This window comes from Silurus meridionalis, chromosome 26 (genome assembly GCF_014805685.1).
Source record: "Silurus meridionalis isolate SWU-2019-XX chromosome 26, ASM1480568v1, whole genome shotgun sequence".
Taxonomy (NCBI): Eukaryota; Metazoa; Chordata; class Actinopteri; order Siluriformes; family Siluridae; genus Silurus; species Silurus meridionalis.
The window spans coordinates 8,340,868-8,357,673 of NC_060909.1; the positions used below are offsets into that span (position 1 = coordinate 8,340,868).

The 16,806-nt window shown below is 36.2% G+C and overlaps 1 protein-coding gene across 1 annotated transcript; it reads right to left on the reverse strand.

Moving 5' to 3' along the window:
• Positions 1-211: 211 nt before the first annotated feature.
• Positions 212-14,756, reverse strand: lpcat2 (lysophosphatidylcholine acyltransferase 2). The gene is made up of 14 exons (XM_046840936.1): positions 14,414-14,756; positions 13,349-13,491; positions 9,405-9,622; positions 8,567-8,679; positions 6,604-6,664; positions 5,447-5,505; positions 4,692-4,726; positions 4,291-4,345; positions 3,845-3,927; positions 3,631-3,756; positions 2,907-3,060; positions 2,375-2,473; positions 1,927-2,068; positions 212-784 (listed from the first exon to the last, which is right to left on the reverse strand). The coding sequence occupies exons 1-14, from the start codon at positions 14,516-14,518 to the stop codon at positions 615-617; spliced, it is 1,563 nt and encodes a 520-aa protein (XP_046696892.1). The 5' UTR covers positions 14,519-14,756; the 3' UTR covers positions 212-614.
• Between the last annotated feature and the right edge of the window lie 2,050 nt (positions 14,757-16,806).

Below are 16,806 nucleotides of genomic sequence, written 5' to 3' on the forward strand. Positions count from 1 at the left end.
AGAGTAAAAAAAAATTCATTCAAACCCACTGACAGATCCTGGGAGTTTCATGAATTATTCTTTATAGTCGAGTTTAAAATGAGAAGTTAGATTATATGAGCCAAGAATATAATTGCAAGGAGTGGACATACAGGTTATAAAAAACATATATATCACATTAAAGTGATATTAGCTTGATTTTATTCACTGATAATATATTCAGTAAAATGAATCTGAATAAAATGTCTTTATTTTGGGTATACAAACATTTGCACTTGACTGTACAAAATGATCATATAATAACTGGTTTTGCAGTGTTCAGGACACAATTATTTAAAGCAGTAAACCTTGTAAAATACATGCTTTCTTTATGCAATATATATATATATATATATATATATATATATATATATATATATATATATATATATATATATATATATATATATACATACTAATCCATTGCAAATCCACTATATTTGCTCTAAGGCACATGGGAGTCACAAGATTTCAACATGATGCAATGGCTGTGTTTCAAATCAACAAAGTAACCATTGATTTCTAGCAGAAATTTGCCACACTGTTTGCCTCACAGTGTAATCAATTTGGCTTTGCGTTTCATATAAGTAAGGTGCTTAGTCATCTTTCTTGTCTTCCTGTTGCTCACTCGGGGAAATTATACAGGAGGAAGTGAGACCTGAGATTGGTCCTTCTCCTTGTAGGCACTGGTAACGCTGGAGTTCAATGTATGTTGTGAAGAGTTTAGCGTACTCGGGGTGGGTGTAAGCAAAGGACAAAAACTCATCTAGTGAAAATATGACAGGAAAAATATCTGTTAGTTATAAAACATCAAGCATATTGTATATCCCGGCACTGATCTTCTGGAGTTTTATAATTACTGTACCAGGTTAATGCCTATTATTGAATACAAAATTATACAAAGCAGAAATAAAATAATGGAAGCTAAATGTTTGTTGTGCTTGATCCCAAAAAGATTCTAAATGACAGATTTAAAGCCTATATGAAAAATAAAAACTGTTAAAAGCCCAGTTCAAGCATGCAGTTCCCAGAGTGTCTAATTAGTATTTTTCTCATTACTTTTTATCCATTGTTAAAATATCTAAGTTTTTCATATACATTGACCAGGCATAACATTATGACATTATAACATTATGAACAGTGAGTAAAAAACATTATTGATTGCTTCTTCATGGCACATGTTAGTGGGTGGCATAAATTAGGAGGCAAGTGGGCATTTTTTTCCTCAAAATGTATGTGTTAGAAGCAGGAAAAATGGGCAAGCGTAAGGATTTGAGCGGGTTTAATAAGGGCTAAATTGTGATGGCTAGACGACTGGGTCAGAGCATCTCCAAAACCGCAGCTCTTGTGGGCTGTTCCTGGTCTGCAGTGGTCAGTATTTATCAAAAGTGGTCCATGGAAGCAACAGTTGTAAACTGGCAACAGGGTCACAGGCGGCTGAGGGTCATTGATGCACGTGGGACGTGAAAGCTGGAATGTTTGGTCTAAATCAACAGACAAGCTCCTGTAGCTTAAATTGCTGAAGAAGTTAATGCTGTTCATGCTTGACATATCAGGACTGTTTTGGCAGCAAAAGGGGGACCAACACAACATTAGGCAGGTGGTCATAATGTTATGCCTGATCGGTGGCCATAAAAGTATGCCTGGTTGGTATTTAAAATCGAAATTTCTTAATTTTCGCTACTGTACTTGAATATGTGACAATAAGGTGCTCTTTTATATTTATAAGATTTAGGCTGTACATTGCACATAAAAATGAACCTGAAAATTATGTTCTAGGGTTTTGATAAACTGTAAAATATATTAAATTCATATTTTGGCCCCCAGTTTGAAACTGAGGGAAATAGAGATTAAATAGAAGAAAGCCAAAAAGGTGCAAACTTTTGCAATGTAAAGCTGTATACTCACCATATGTAATATGGTCTGATCCATCAATATCAATTTCATTGAACAGTGTGGTGACATCGAGATCAGACACGCCAAGAGTGGAGCGCAGCATACTAGTAAATTCATCTCGTGTAATGATGTTGTCCTCGTCTATATCGAAAAGCTGAAGCCAGACATCAAGTTGTCAGAGCTACTTTACTTATATACATACATCTTTCTTTACTACCGTCAAAAAAGCCATAATCTAATGGTTTGGCACTAAAATGGTAATATACAATGAAAAACATAATGTAAAAAAAAAAAAAAAAAAAAAATATATATATATATATATATATATATATATATATATATATATATATATATATATAAATTATGTTTTTCATTGTATATTACCATTTATATATATATATATATATATATATATATATATATATATATATATATATATATATAAGGAATGAGCATGTACCTTGAATGCTGTCTGGATCACTTCTTCTGTGTTTGCTGGCCGACACAACACTGTCATTCCAATTACATATTCTCTGAAATCAATAGTGCCATCCCCATTCTGTAACATAACATTATAAACAATTAATTAAACATATTTAAATGATTATGTCCGTCATAATCTTGTACAGTGCATTCAGAAAGTATTCAGACCTCCTCCACTTTTTTCAATTTTATGTTGCAATTTTTTTTCCCGAATTAATCTACATGCAGTGCTCTGTAATAACATACTAAAAACATATGTGTTTTGAGAGAGAGGATCATAAACATACAATTTTGATAAAAGAGTAATGTGGGCACACACACTCACACACCCACCCACACACACACACACACACACACACACACACACACACACACACACATTCAGACACACACACACACACACACACACACACACACACACACACACACACACACACACACACACACACACACACACACACACACACACACACATTCAGACACACACACACACACACACAAAAACACACCCTGTCAAAAAGAGAAAAGAGCTCCAGAAGCAAAGGGCTGACAGGTAGCTTTAGAAAACTAGCAAACTCTTCAATCCTGATTCGTCCTCCTTTGCATGATTGGGCGATGGTAGCAAAATTCTCCAGATCCTTCTGCATGCTGTCCCATTTCAGACTAAAGTTTAAAAAATTTTTTAAGGAAAATAGATTAATCTACTATTACCAAGTTGACAAGTGTAAACAATACACTTTATAATCTTTATCCACTCCAAAACTATCAATTATTAGCTAGCTGGCTAACAGTGTTAACAATTAAATATATAAACAGTAAAGTACTGTACATGGGCCCTTAGTCCCCTCAGAAACACTTTTAGATTAGCTCCCAATTAATTAGCAACCCCATCAGAAATACTGTCATGTTAGCTAATGCTAGCTGGCAAAATAAATAATTTATATACAAATGCTAATTAATTTTGCCTTCAAATGTAAACAATGCCCTCTGTGGTTTCTGAATAAGAATAAGTTAAAGGGTCCAGTGTTTAGAAATCAAAAAGTCAAAATTTCATTACATTTATTTATAGAATGCTAGTTACTGTGTTGTGATTATCATAACCTAAGTGTGCAGGTTTATATATGTCCCTTGTTAACAGTATTAACTTTGATGTGATAACAGTGTTGACTGATACTGAAACTCTCTTTCAAAATGGTACAGAGAAAGGCAAAAAATCTAAACAGTATGATCTACTTAAGCTTTTTGCTGATCTTAGTGAACTCTACTAGGCCCGCTTCCATGGGCAGAGTCAGCTGCCCTGCTGAGATCATCAGTCGACAGTCCTCAAAAGTGTGATCTGTTATAGGGACGCCCAGAGCCCTGTCAAACCACGAAAGCTTATTAGAACTGTCTTACTCATTTAGACATATCAAGAAGAAGCAAACTTCTTATGTATTATATTTCTTACTCTGCCATTTTACTCCTTACAGACTGTGCAAATTTCATGCCGTTATTTTTCTCTTCTTCAGTGGGAATATATGGAGGAAGAAACTGGAAAAGTAAAAAAAAAAAAAAAAAAAAAACTGATCACATTTTAGAACATTTTACTTAAAACTGTCAACATCCACATAAAACTTCATGAATGTTTATAGTTCAAGTAAATTTGAATCAACATTAAATTATATATTTAGCTAGATGTGTATTTAAATGTTAAACTCTATTTTATGTTTTCTTCTGACTTCTTTGGCAATATTTCTAAAGCTATAGGACATTAATGCTAGTTAACTTTGTAGACATTTTCTAATGAAAAGAGCACTAATTTTCAGTTAAGATCTGATGCAATGTGCATTTAAGTCATAAACATAAGGTCTGTAAAATAAACTAAAACAGAGAAGTAGACTCAACAATGCTAACCTCAACTTGCACAGTTGTATAGAGCTGACACAGCGTGAGGAGAACCAGGGTCCGGCTGAAACAGGAAGCAATGATAATGTTACTACACGCATGCTCAAATAGGAAATCAAACCACAGTATATTTTCAGCTTTAAGCAAATCATTGACTCAATAGTTGTTGACTTGTTTTTTTCCCCCCAAGAAACACATGAAATGTTTTGTGTTGCCTGTCCAGTGAGGATTATTCCCTCGATATTAGGACTGGAAAGTATGAAAATTCTCAGAGGTCATTACAGGATGTAAATACAAGCCAGTTGTGGCAACACTGAAAGGATATTTTATGTCTAGGGCTGAGCAGTGGGCCAGATGATATGAAGATAAACTATTTAAGGCTGTGAACTCTTAACTAAATCTTCACTTACAATGTAGGACCTTGCCATGTCCATGTTACTGTGTCCTGAAGAACAGAAAAAAGAATGAAAACATTAGTATAAGATAAAAATATAGTTCAAATTCTATTATTTTAACCTGAATATTACATAGAGGAGAAAACCTATTTGTAGTTTTCTCATAGAATTTGCAGAGATATGCTTTGTTCTGTAGAATCTCCCAGTTTTCAATTTCCCTTCTCAGTTACAAGATTCTCAAATAATATATAGGCAAAAAAATAATAAAATCTTTTCCTCATTCTGTTTGGCTGAGATCATACGCAGTGCAAGAAATGAGTCTTTTAATAAATACAAGCTCATGATATTTAGTAAATAATAATAAATAATAACCTGATCACTATTGACATCACTATCTAAAGTTTCAGAGGGCTTTACTGAAAACCGGATAATTTTCTGGGCAAATCTCATCATTTTATTTGCAGCCTGAATCCAGAAGTTTTATTAAAATATAGATTTGTAAAAGATATTGGAAGATTCCATGAAGGCACCTGCTGTAAGTCACAGTCTAAGATTACATTTAACAGCATAACCAATTAAGCTTTCGCTAACTCCATCAAGAGCATTTACTGAATGATTGTTTTATTTGGAATGTCAGTCAATCCACTTATGATAAGAAATCTCCAGTCATTTATTTAAAACAAAGCACTTTCAAACATGGAAACTACCACTTTTACTGGAAGAAAAATTTATCTTGAAAAATAAATAAATATGCATTTAACAGTAATTACCAGTTTATTTGGGTATCTGATAAGCACTGGCTGAACAGGAACTCCTGGTGAGAAAGCACCTGAAAACAAAAAGAATAATAAGTGATAAGGACCCCCCAAAAAACACACACATATGCACGCTCGCACGCACACAAAGTTTTTTCCATCTCGTTTTCAAACACTTACACCCATTAAACACCCTGTGTAAATACAAGTATGCGAGACCCACCATGGTTAACTATTTCCTTACTACATAGCTGTCATTGGATGTACTTTAAAATTCTATGCTGCTTATCCAAATGCATATCAGTAGCATGTATTGATCAGACCATGCCCGAGATTTTGGTGTCATATTTGTCCTGCTGTGTAGCATGATCTAATTTAATCAATCACATTTTATATGAACTTAAGACTCATTTTATTCAGTATCAGCTGTCAGCAATGATAATGGGATATAAAATATGGTGAACTAAAATAAATTATTTGTATTAAAAAAAGGATGTGTCTGGTAGAAAAATCTGATCTCCAAGATCTGTTTCAGTTACAGATTCTTTCACAGGCAAAAAATAAACACCTGTCAGATCTGTACAGTTCGGTTACTCTGGAGATTACAACATGTCCACCAAAGGTACATTCTTATATCAATGTACAGTGCCTGTCAAAAGTCTGAAAGCACCTTGTCTTTTAACAGTTTTGAAAAGGAAATCTAACAGTATGAACATGTACTTTGACTAAACAAATATATCAGTGTACACATATTCATTGTAAAGATGTTCCTCTCTGGGTTTTCTCTCAAAATCTCCAACCTTCCCTGCTCCAAAACAACCCCAAACCATTGAACTTCCACCTTCATGTTTGACTGTAAGAGCCAAAAAATTTTAAATTTGGACTCCACAGAACAATCTTGCAGTCATTTACTTTTAAATTTTTATGTTATTGTGTTAAGTTCAATTTTGCCTAGTTTGTTGTATATAAATAAAAGAAACATGTATGTGTCTCCGTGGCACTGAAAGATCGACTGCAATCACTTGCATAAGATGATCATTAATTTATGAATGTATTTTTATATTTACTTACTTACTAAGGATGACTTGTATGCATAAATGCTACGTCCAAAATTCACTTCAAAATATAAATACTTATAGAAATACAGAATTTACATAAGAGTACCTCCTTACCTGGTTTAAAAGTAATAAGACATGATCTGTTTGTGCATGTTCCTTCTGGGAAAATTAGCAACTGGAAAATATAGAAGATACAGTCTGTATGTATATAGAATAACTTATACAATAATATTATATAAATTTACTTGTGTTTTTATCAATCCAATGTAATGTGTGCTAATTCATCCATAATGCAAAATAATGTGCTGTATTATGCTGAATAATTGTGCATCCATAATGCACAATAATGTGCACTGATATATATATATATATATATATATATATATATATATATATATATACAGTGAGGAAAATAAGTATTTGAACACCCTGCTATTTTGCAAGTTCTCCCACTTAGAAATCATGGAGGGGTCTGAAATTGTCATCGTAGGTGCATGTCCACTGTGAGAGACATAATCTAAAAAAAAAAAATCCAGAAAACACAATGTATGATTTTTTAACTATTTATTTGTATGATACAGCTGCAAATAAGTATTTGAACACCTGAGAAAGTCAATGTTAATATTTGGTACAGTAGCCTTTGTTTGCAATTACAGAGGTCAAACATTTCCTGTAGTTTTTCACCAGGTTTGCACACACTGCAGGATGGATTTTGGCCCACTCCTCCACACAGATCTTCTGTAGATCAGTCAGGTTTCTAGCCTGTCGCTGAGAAACACGGAGTTTGAGCTCCCTCCAAAGATTCTCTATTGGGTTTAGGTCTGGAGACTGGCTAGGCCACGCCAGAACCTTGATATGCTTCTTACAGAGCCACTCCTTGGTTATCCTGGCTGTGTGCTTCGGGTCATTGTCATGTTGGAAGACCCAGCCTCGACCCATCTTCAATGCTCTAACTGAGGGAAGGAGGTTGTTCCCCAAAATCTCACAATACATGGCCCCGGTCATCCTCTCCTTAATACAGTGCAGTCGCCCTGCCCCATGTGCAGAAAAACACCCTCAAAGCATGATGCTACCACCCCCATGCTTCACAGTAGGGATGGTGTTCCTGGGATGGTACTCAGCATTCTTCTACCTCCAAACACGTTTAGTGGAATTATGACCCAAAAGTTCTATTTTGGTCTCATCTGACCACATGACTTTCTCCCATGACTCCTCTGGATCATCCAAATGGTCATTGGCAAACTTAAGAAGTGCCTGGACATGTGCTGGTTTAAGCAGGGGAACCTTCTGATTTCAAACCATGACGTCTTAGTGTATAGTGTATATTGGAAACGGTGGTCCCAGCTCTTTTCAGGTCATTGACCAGCTCCTCCCGTTTAGTTCTGGGCTGATTTCTCACCTTCCTCAGGATCATTGAGACCCCACTGGGTGAGATCTTGCATGGAGCCCCAGTCCGAGGGAGATTGACAGTCATGTTTAGCTTCTTCCATTTTCTAATGATTGCTCCAACAGTGGACCTTTTTTCACCAAGCTGCTTGGCAATTTCCCTGTAGCCCTTTCCAGCCTTGTGGAGGTGTACAATTTTGTCTCTAGTGTCTTTGGACAGCTCTTTGGTCTTGGCCATGTTAGTAGTTGGATTCTTACTGATTGTATGGGGTGGACAGGTGTCTTTATGCAGCTAACGACCTCAAACAGGTGCATCTAATTTAGGATAATAAATGTAGTGGAGGTGGACATTTTAAAGACAGACTAACAGGTCTTTGAGGGTCAGAATTCTAGCTGATAGACACGTGTTCAAATACTTATTTGCAGCTGTATCATACAAATAAATAGTTTAAAAATCATATATTGTGATTTCTGGATTATTTTTTTTAGATTATGTCTCTCACAGTGGACATGCACCTATGATGACAATTTCAGACCATGATTTTTAAGTGGAAGAACTTGCAAAATAGCAGGGTGTTCAAATACTTATTTTCCTCACTGTATATATATATATATATATATATATATATATATATATATATATATATATATATATATATATGTATGGATCTATGTATGGATCTATCCTGACCTGTGGCCAACGGCCTTCAGATCTGGCCCGGTTTCTGATATTTGTAAATGTGTTTTTGCGTGAGTCCGGATCTTCTCGTGAGACAACGACAGGCTGCAGGCACCGCGTGAATCCTAAAGGACACACACACACACACACACACACACACACACACACACACACACACACACACACACACACACACATTCCTGAATGCACCATGTGAAAATCTGTATATTATTATAGTCAAATCCCAATGCTTTATATTTTTCTAGTGAGTACTGGACTTTCCTTCTGAAAGATTTTCCTTATTTCACTGATTGTACATGACTATATGGCTTGTCCACCGAACATTAAACGTCCTTGTTCAAACAAACTCAAAAATACAATATAAACATACAATTTGCCTTGAAGGTGGAACTGTTTGGGCTGCTGTTAAAGAAAATGAACACTGTCTAACCATGTCATATTGAGCAATCAACTGAATAAATTGCATTAATTTATTACCTATATCTTGAATAATATATACCGCATTTTTATGTGCAACCGTATACTTTCAGGAATTATACAATTCTATTAGTCTTATACAGTCAAAGATAAGTTACTTACAAAACAGTTTTAGACTCATTGATTATCCTGTTGACATTTTAACCTGATTCCAAATGTGGTTAGTAAAGAATCTTGAATTTAAACATTTATAATCCTGTTAAAAATGACTTATACTGGCTAGACTTAGACTTAGCTTGATATCAACATTAGGTTCATAACAAGTCACTTAGACATCACTTAAAGGTAATTATGCCTTTATTTTCAAAACACAGACATAAAAAGTGATGAAAAACATTTCTATGTTACTTACGGCCAAACATTAGAGGAAGTAGATTCTCAGTACGGGACACTACAGATGGCAAACCTGATACAATGCATGTAATAGAGTCAAAGAATGAAGAATGAGGTGCCACGACCAAAATTGGAGCCTCGCTGCTGCTTGCTTGTTTCCCCTTGACTTTGACACGAAAGCCCATTGCGAAGAAACACAGTCGGCCCAGAAACACCAATACTCTGTGACACAAAAAGCTTCACAAACAAACACATTCATATAAGAGCAGAAACACAGACACATATAGACAGTATTAAAGATAAAAGATAAATATTAAAAAAAGTAATAAAAAATAAAAATATTTGAAAAATTGACCCCATTACATCTTCTATTTTCTAAACTGCCCAAACATTCCAGCTCACCAAACCTGAATATCTCATGTCAAAAGACAAATGCATGTTCCCTTTGCTTATATACAACAAACTAGATAATTTAACAGTATGAAGATTTGCTTTGACCAAATATATAAATGTACAGTTGTTAAACTTTATTTTAATAATCATCCCTTGCTCTACATAACAGCTTTACACTCTTTACATCCAGATCCAGATTCTCCAAATATTCTGCTTACTTTGCTATATATTTTGCTATGCCTATTCTAAAACTTGCCAAAAGTGTCCCCCGGTGTTGTGATCCTTTGTGATCCATTTCATCCCAAAGCAGTTGCCCAGACTGGGCAGGCCATGTGATGATGGGTAACACTCAAGGAAAATGTTTGCTCTCTAAATAATGATAACAGAGCTTGAAGGTATGTGTTTGGTTACTTGTGATTTGTGTCTTTTGTTGTACATTTGTTTAATTCCAGGAGTGGGTTGTCAGGGCCATCAAGGCCTTCTCTACTGGCCTAAACTCTATTAGAATCACTTCTAATTTTAATATATTTTTGTCCATGAATATATATGAAATTATTCTAAATAGTCTATGCTCCTCATTTCATAACATATCTTTCAGTGTGCTTATTCAAGTCCCTTATTTTTCGGACTATAAGCCGCTACTTTTTTCTTACGTTTTAAACAACAAAGCGGCTAATTTATGGATTTTTCCTTGGTTTTTCCCGGTTTCACAAACTTCAGGCCAAAAAACTGAGCGACATAATATTAGACCAATGAAGTTTCCGAACAGAAACGAAAAAACGCACCTCACCTGTGTTCTGAGCTGCACGATGCCAAAAGAAAAACTCCCGAGAGAAATTGTTGTGAAAGGAAGGAGGAAGAAAGTTAACAATGACTTTCTTGGTAGGCTACTGTTTAGATACAAGCCGTTGTAACGCGTTGAGTCTGGGTGAAGGGAGAGCTCGCTAACTCCAGTTGCAACAGAAATCATATAAGCACAGACAGGTTTCCAAAACTCGTGCTTTTTTATTTTTCTTGGCAACAGCGTCACAGGTTAGTCAAATAAACTTAGAAAGGAGCAACAGAAAATAATAAGGACATATTCCTCGGTCTTGCACACATGCAGTAATACCGGAAAAATGCGGCGGCAGGCTATTCCCAAAATACCGCTCTGCTTTTAAAGGAGCACAGGCTTATAGACAGGTGCGGATTATTTATGTTCAAAATAAAAATATTTGTAAAATTCAGTGAGTGCGGCTTATATATGGGTGCGCTTAATCGTCCGGAAATTACGGTAGTGTCTGTTTACATTGGAGTTGGAGTTTCAATCCAATCATATATCAGCCATCACATCATGTGTTATCCGCGTCAAGGGAATACTCATTCAGCCTCCAGAATCAGCAGTGTGAGAGCCTGCAATGTCAAATCCATAACAATGAAGCTGTTGTCTTTCAGATTTTGAGTTGGCAGCACTGTGGCCACCTAGCAGGCTTAGAACAGTGGCATTTTCATGTCCTTCAAATGGATTGTCAGAAAGCGCACTAGTCAAAACTGCAAAATGCATCTTTAGCAAAATGCATAAGCTCAAATATATTTGTGTAGACTTCATAGCTGTTGTGTGAATTATGTGTACTTTGTTTCTGTATAATATTAATGGTTTCTATAGGCATGGTGTCATAATGAATGTTTAAGTGGTGGACTGATTCAGGGAGGACACCACTGAAGGCCTTGGTGTTGAATGCATGGCCCACCACTGCTGGATTCTCATCCACTCTTCCTACAGTTTATCTGCTAACTTGTCTAATTGATCAGAGTAGGAGACACGTTTTATTTTTAAACACCATGCACCATTTAATTAATCAGAGCAGAAAAGGAAACACACTACTTCCTGATATTCTACAATAAAATGTAAAGTGAATATTTTAAAAGCATATTTGTTATGTTGTCTTTTTTTCCCTTAAAATAAAAATAAAATAAAATAAAAAGGTCTACATCTCACCACCATAAATTCCAATAGCGATGAGCAGTAGGTGGAAACACCATTCCGTGTTGATGTAAACACCACGAGTCTTACCGCACAGAGCTGCATTTCTGTCTGCACGAATCGCGGCTAGCCCGTCCAGCTTAATGGCGGCGGCCGGATTTGGTACCTGGGCATTCAGTGAGGACTTACCCGACATAATCCACCTCATAATACCATTATCACGTCGCAATAATAAAAACCATCAATACTATGCAAAAAATAGACTAAAATAACTCAAATATAACGTGTGACATTACAGAGAGAAAGCATTTCGCGTATGTGAGTGAATACCATTTTTACTGAGGCAAGCTCCAAACCTCTACACTACAACCTCGAGTGTGCCACATTCAACATCTGGAGCAATTCAGAATCAATATTTGTCTAATAACATGACAAAAACATAAAACATTTTAATAAAACACAACCTATTCACCAGAGATGCATACTTATAATTTGCACCGCTCCTCAGAGGCCGAAAGCCAGGGGCATCGCTCGTATTCACTGGTCTGGAAGTGGCTAACAAACCCTTTCCTGGGCTGAGACAAGCTAGCTAGCTTCGGGGTTGGCCAACCTCTTCTAAGAATGTCTTGCTTTTCTTGAAAATTTATTTTTAAATATGTCCGAGACCAAATCATTTTCTCTTCCTCTATAAGCATAAAAAAGTCGAACTCAGATGTAATAATGTGTGCAGAGCACTACAGACGTGTTTTGCCAGTCAAACTTGGCTGTAACAGTTTCCCTTTGACCACACATTTGGAGGATGGAAAAATGCTGATGCTATTCTTGCCTTACCTTCTGCCTTACCTTCTGTAAGGCAAATTTGAAATCTGATTGGTTAAAGAAACAGACCTATTGCTTATAGAGACTATGGTAAAATAGCCAACCGTACAGACTTTGAAGGCCCTGGGCAGATTAGATTGACATGGCAGAACATAGAGGCTGATAAAATAGAACATCCACATACACGTACTGGAAGCAGTGCAGCTAAGAGTAACGCTACGAAATGAAGAGAATAAATTGTTGGGAATAAATGAATACAATTTCATGGAACAAATATTAGAATTTAAGTTGTAAATGTAGCTCAGTGCTTCTAATAGTGTATAGGCCAGCAGAGAAGGCTTTGCTGGACCTGACCGCCCACCACTGCTTTGATCTCTCTTTCTTTATTTTATATTTAAAATGTTTTGTCTTTTTGTATTATAATCCTCATTTTATATTTTTTTCATCTAGTCAGTGGACATTATGAAAAGTATTTTTAAAAACTACATTTATTAACTAATTGTCAGATAAGATAAGGAATAATAAAAAAAACCCTGTTCAGATCTGAGCAAACCACCACCTTTTTCCTGTGTATCTTTGACTCTGTAGTATCTAACAGCATCTCATGGACTACCTTTGGACTTGATATGCAAAGACTGTGGGATTCTCAGCAAACAGCATTTGCACATTTCGAACAAGGAAGACTATTATTCACTATATGAAAACACTTCCCTGTCTTTGGTCACCCATTGTATGAGCCAGACTTCAATAATGACTGGGGTGGATTTTTAACGGTCAATGATGCTTACCTTCTCCAGCCCGTGAAAGGTTCCACCTCACCTTTGAGAGGACACTTGAATGTAATTAGGGTAGAAACGAGCCATGCTACCATAAGAACCAGGAAGAGGAAGACAGAACGCAGTGGCACCAGAATGATTCCCAGAAGAAAACACTGAAAACAAGGAAACAAGTATGGAATGTTTTTTTTGCAACAGTGGAAAATGACATATGGATGGCATCTGTAGCTTTTAGACTAACTTAAAGTGAAGCAGATTGATATTAGTATTGGGGCTGAATCGGTATTATTAATAAGAGGACTGAAGCAGTATTGTAGAAGTCGTTAATGGTTGTAAATTGTGGTTATTTGAATGATCATATCTGTCACCTGACCTACTGTTAGAACAAACCAGTCTGGACATTCTCCTTTGAACGTTCATATAAATATTGCTCACTGGAGGTTTTTTTTTTCTTTTTTTTTGAGCCTAGAACGTGTTGTGTGCATACTCACGATCCAGCCCAGTCTGACACCAAGATCACATTTTCTCTATTCTGATGTTGGCTCAGTTTTAACCCTTATTGCATGCAATTTTTACTGCTGTCACATAATTGGCTGATTGGATAACTACATAAATAAGCAGGAGTACATGCATTTCTATTACAATTAAATGAATTGAATGTGTGTAATCTCTCTCTGTCTCTCTTGCTTTCGTTTCTTAATCCATTTTTGTGAAAAAAGTATATATAATAAAAAATACACATTGCTGCACATGGCTATGTGTAAAGTTCATGTACCTTTTAAAAGCCAAATCACTTTTACACATTCAAGACCGGGTAAGTGCACTAGGAGGACACTCCTTTCTTACAGCTGCATTGTACGAATGTTCGTGTAAACAAACGTGTTACAGCTTGTTGTGCACGCGGTTCGTTCGGTACAATAAATGAATACATTAGGCGATTTGAGGGATGAACATATGCATGTTGTATTTGTATGCAAACATAATTTCGATGAACACCACGCGTGCGTTTCCTCTACCGCGTCATTTGGCAAATGTTGTATAACAGGCGTAAAGAAAATGACCAGAAGCTGCACTTACTTTGATTTTGTCGCGTTTGGTTAATCTGAGGTCCAAGTGGAAGGGATTGATGACGGCGGGGAGAAGGAGGGACTCCTGCCTCGGAAACACTCTTTTAGGTTGCATCTTCAAATTGTGTGGATGTTCGAGCGCGAGGACGCGTGTGTATGGTTCAGTAACAGACACACAGTCTCTACACTACACTGTACTGCACTTCCTTCTTTAACCCCCGGAGATTCCACACACCAGAAAATAACTACGCAAGCCTTCTGTCCTAGTGTTTCCTCTTTTTTGTTTTTAAGGTGTTACCGCTGTGTGGCAAGCTGTGTGTCCACCCTCCTATTGCTTTAAGACTCTAATCCTCTTCTGAGCTGCACAGACGTGTCTTTAAAGGAGAACGGATATAATACGCTATTTACATGATAGGTAAAGAAAAAAACTCAAATATGTATCGACACTGATTGGTCAGAAACATTTATATGATTCAGCTGGCAATAATCCTGTTAACACTAACTGACGCACAGTGTAGCTTCAATTTCAGAATACATATCTTGTGGTCTTCAGTTTACTGTTTCACAAGATTTTGCCCTGCATTAAGCGAAGAATGGAAATCACTTGAATTGGGATCCACTGTCTCTGGAAATCACTGGAATTAGGATCCACTGTCACTGGAAATCACTGGAATTGGAATCCACTGTCTCTGGAAATCACTGGAATTGGGTTCCACTGTCACTGGAAATTACCGGATTTGGGTTCCACTGTCACTGGAAATCACTGGAATTGGGATCCACTGTCACTGGAAATCACTGGAATTGGGTTCCACTGTCAATGGAAATTACTGGATTTGGGTTCCACTGTCACTGGAAATCACTGGAATTGGGATCCACTGTCACTGGAAATCACTGGAATTGGGTTCTACTGTTACTGGAAATCACTGGAATTGGGTTCTACTGTCACTGGAAATCACTGGAATTGGGTTAATGTCAAAAACATTATTAAAACCTGGAAGGATTGTGAACTGTCAAAATGTAGTCATAAAGAAATCTTGAACAATTGTGGATGGAGACGTTCAAAACGTTTCGTGAAGTCACACAAAAAGATAAACAACTAGTGACAGTAAGCATTATAGGATTATTACTTAACAGCTGTGTGAAGCCACCTGTTAGTAGGCCAAATAAATAAAAAAAAAACAATAATTCACTTTGTTAGAGAGCATAAATATTGGACCGTGGAGCAATGAAAAAGGTTCATGTGGTCTGGTGAGTGCAGAGTTACCCTATTCCAAAGTAATAGGCATGTCAGGATAAGAATGGAAGCACATAGGAGATGCATCCATTACAAATAGTGCCTACAAACCTCTAGAGCCAGTGCTATATTTTCTGCTTGCTTTCGTTTGGTCAGGTCTTCTCTCATCAAATTAAGTCAACTCAACTTAACTCAAGCTTTACAGTCATTCTTACATATACACAGTATACCAAAAAAAAATGTCGCTATTAACGGGCCAAGGTACAGCAGTAGTACATGAAACATTAAAAGAAGAGTAAACATTAAACATAATAGAGCTAAGGTGCGATAAATATGAGGCTCCTCTGCAACCCTGTGTAGGATACGCAGCATAGACAAGGAATGGACACAAAACAAATCTATTCAGTGTATAATTTTTTTACATTTTTTTTACCTTAATGGAATATTTGCCTGTTCTACTTTATAAAAATAATTAGTTAAAAGTATTGATGTAACAGTTCATTCAATTTATAATGTGATATGATTTTCTCAGGTTTCTTTTTTTTTTATTTTAACAAAATGAGATTTAAGACAAATTTAAAGTGAAAGGTTTTTTTGACCAGCTCAAAAGTGTTTTGGCTAGTTAAAAGTTAAAAGGAACATTCCTGGAAACGCTGTTGTAAAAGTATACACTGAAACCTTTTGGGTCCCCAGGTCAACCAAGGTTCTTAATTTTAGTCTGATGAAAAATCCAGCATAGATCATCTTTAATCCTGAATTATTTATGCAGTTGTACTGGCCTGGTTTACTTTTTTAGAACTATTCAGAAGCATTCATGATAATCAGAGATGGCAAAAGTACACACATCCTTCACTTAAACAGACATACAGATACTCTTGTTTTAAAAGACTCTGGTAAAAGTTGAAGTACTGACTAAACCTTTTCACTCAAGTTAAAGTAAAGACGTTTGAGCTCTGACATGGACTTGAGTAAAAAGTAGCCATTACTACTACCTGTTTTAGTGTCATGCTGGTAACTGGACCATAATATATTAATACCAAATAATATAAAAATGTGTTATCTAATAAATGTAACCAGACTCAACAACTACCATATAGAACACAAGCTGAGAAAAGATGATGATCAGGTGATCAGGAATGTCTCTGTTCCCAGCCATACTACTTGTTGCC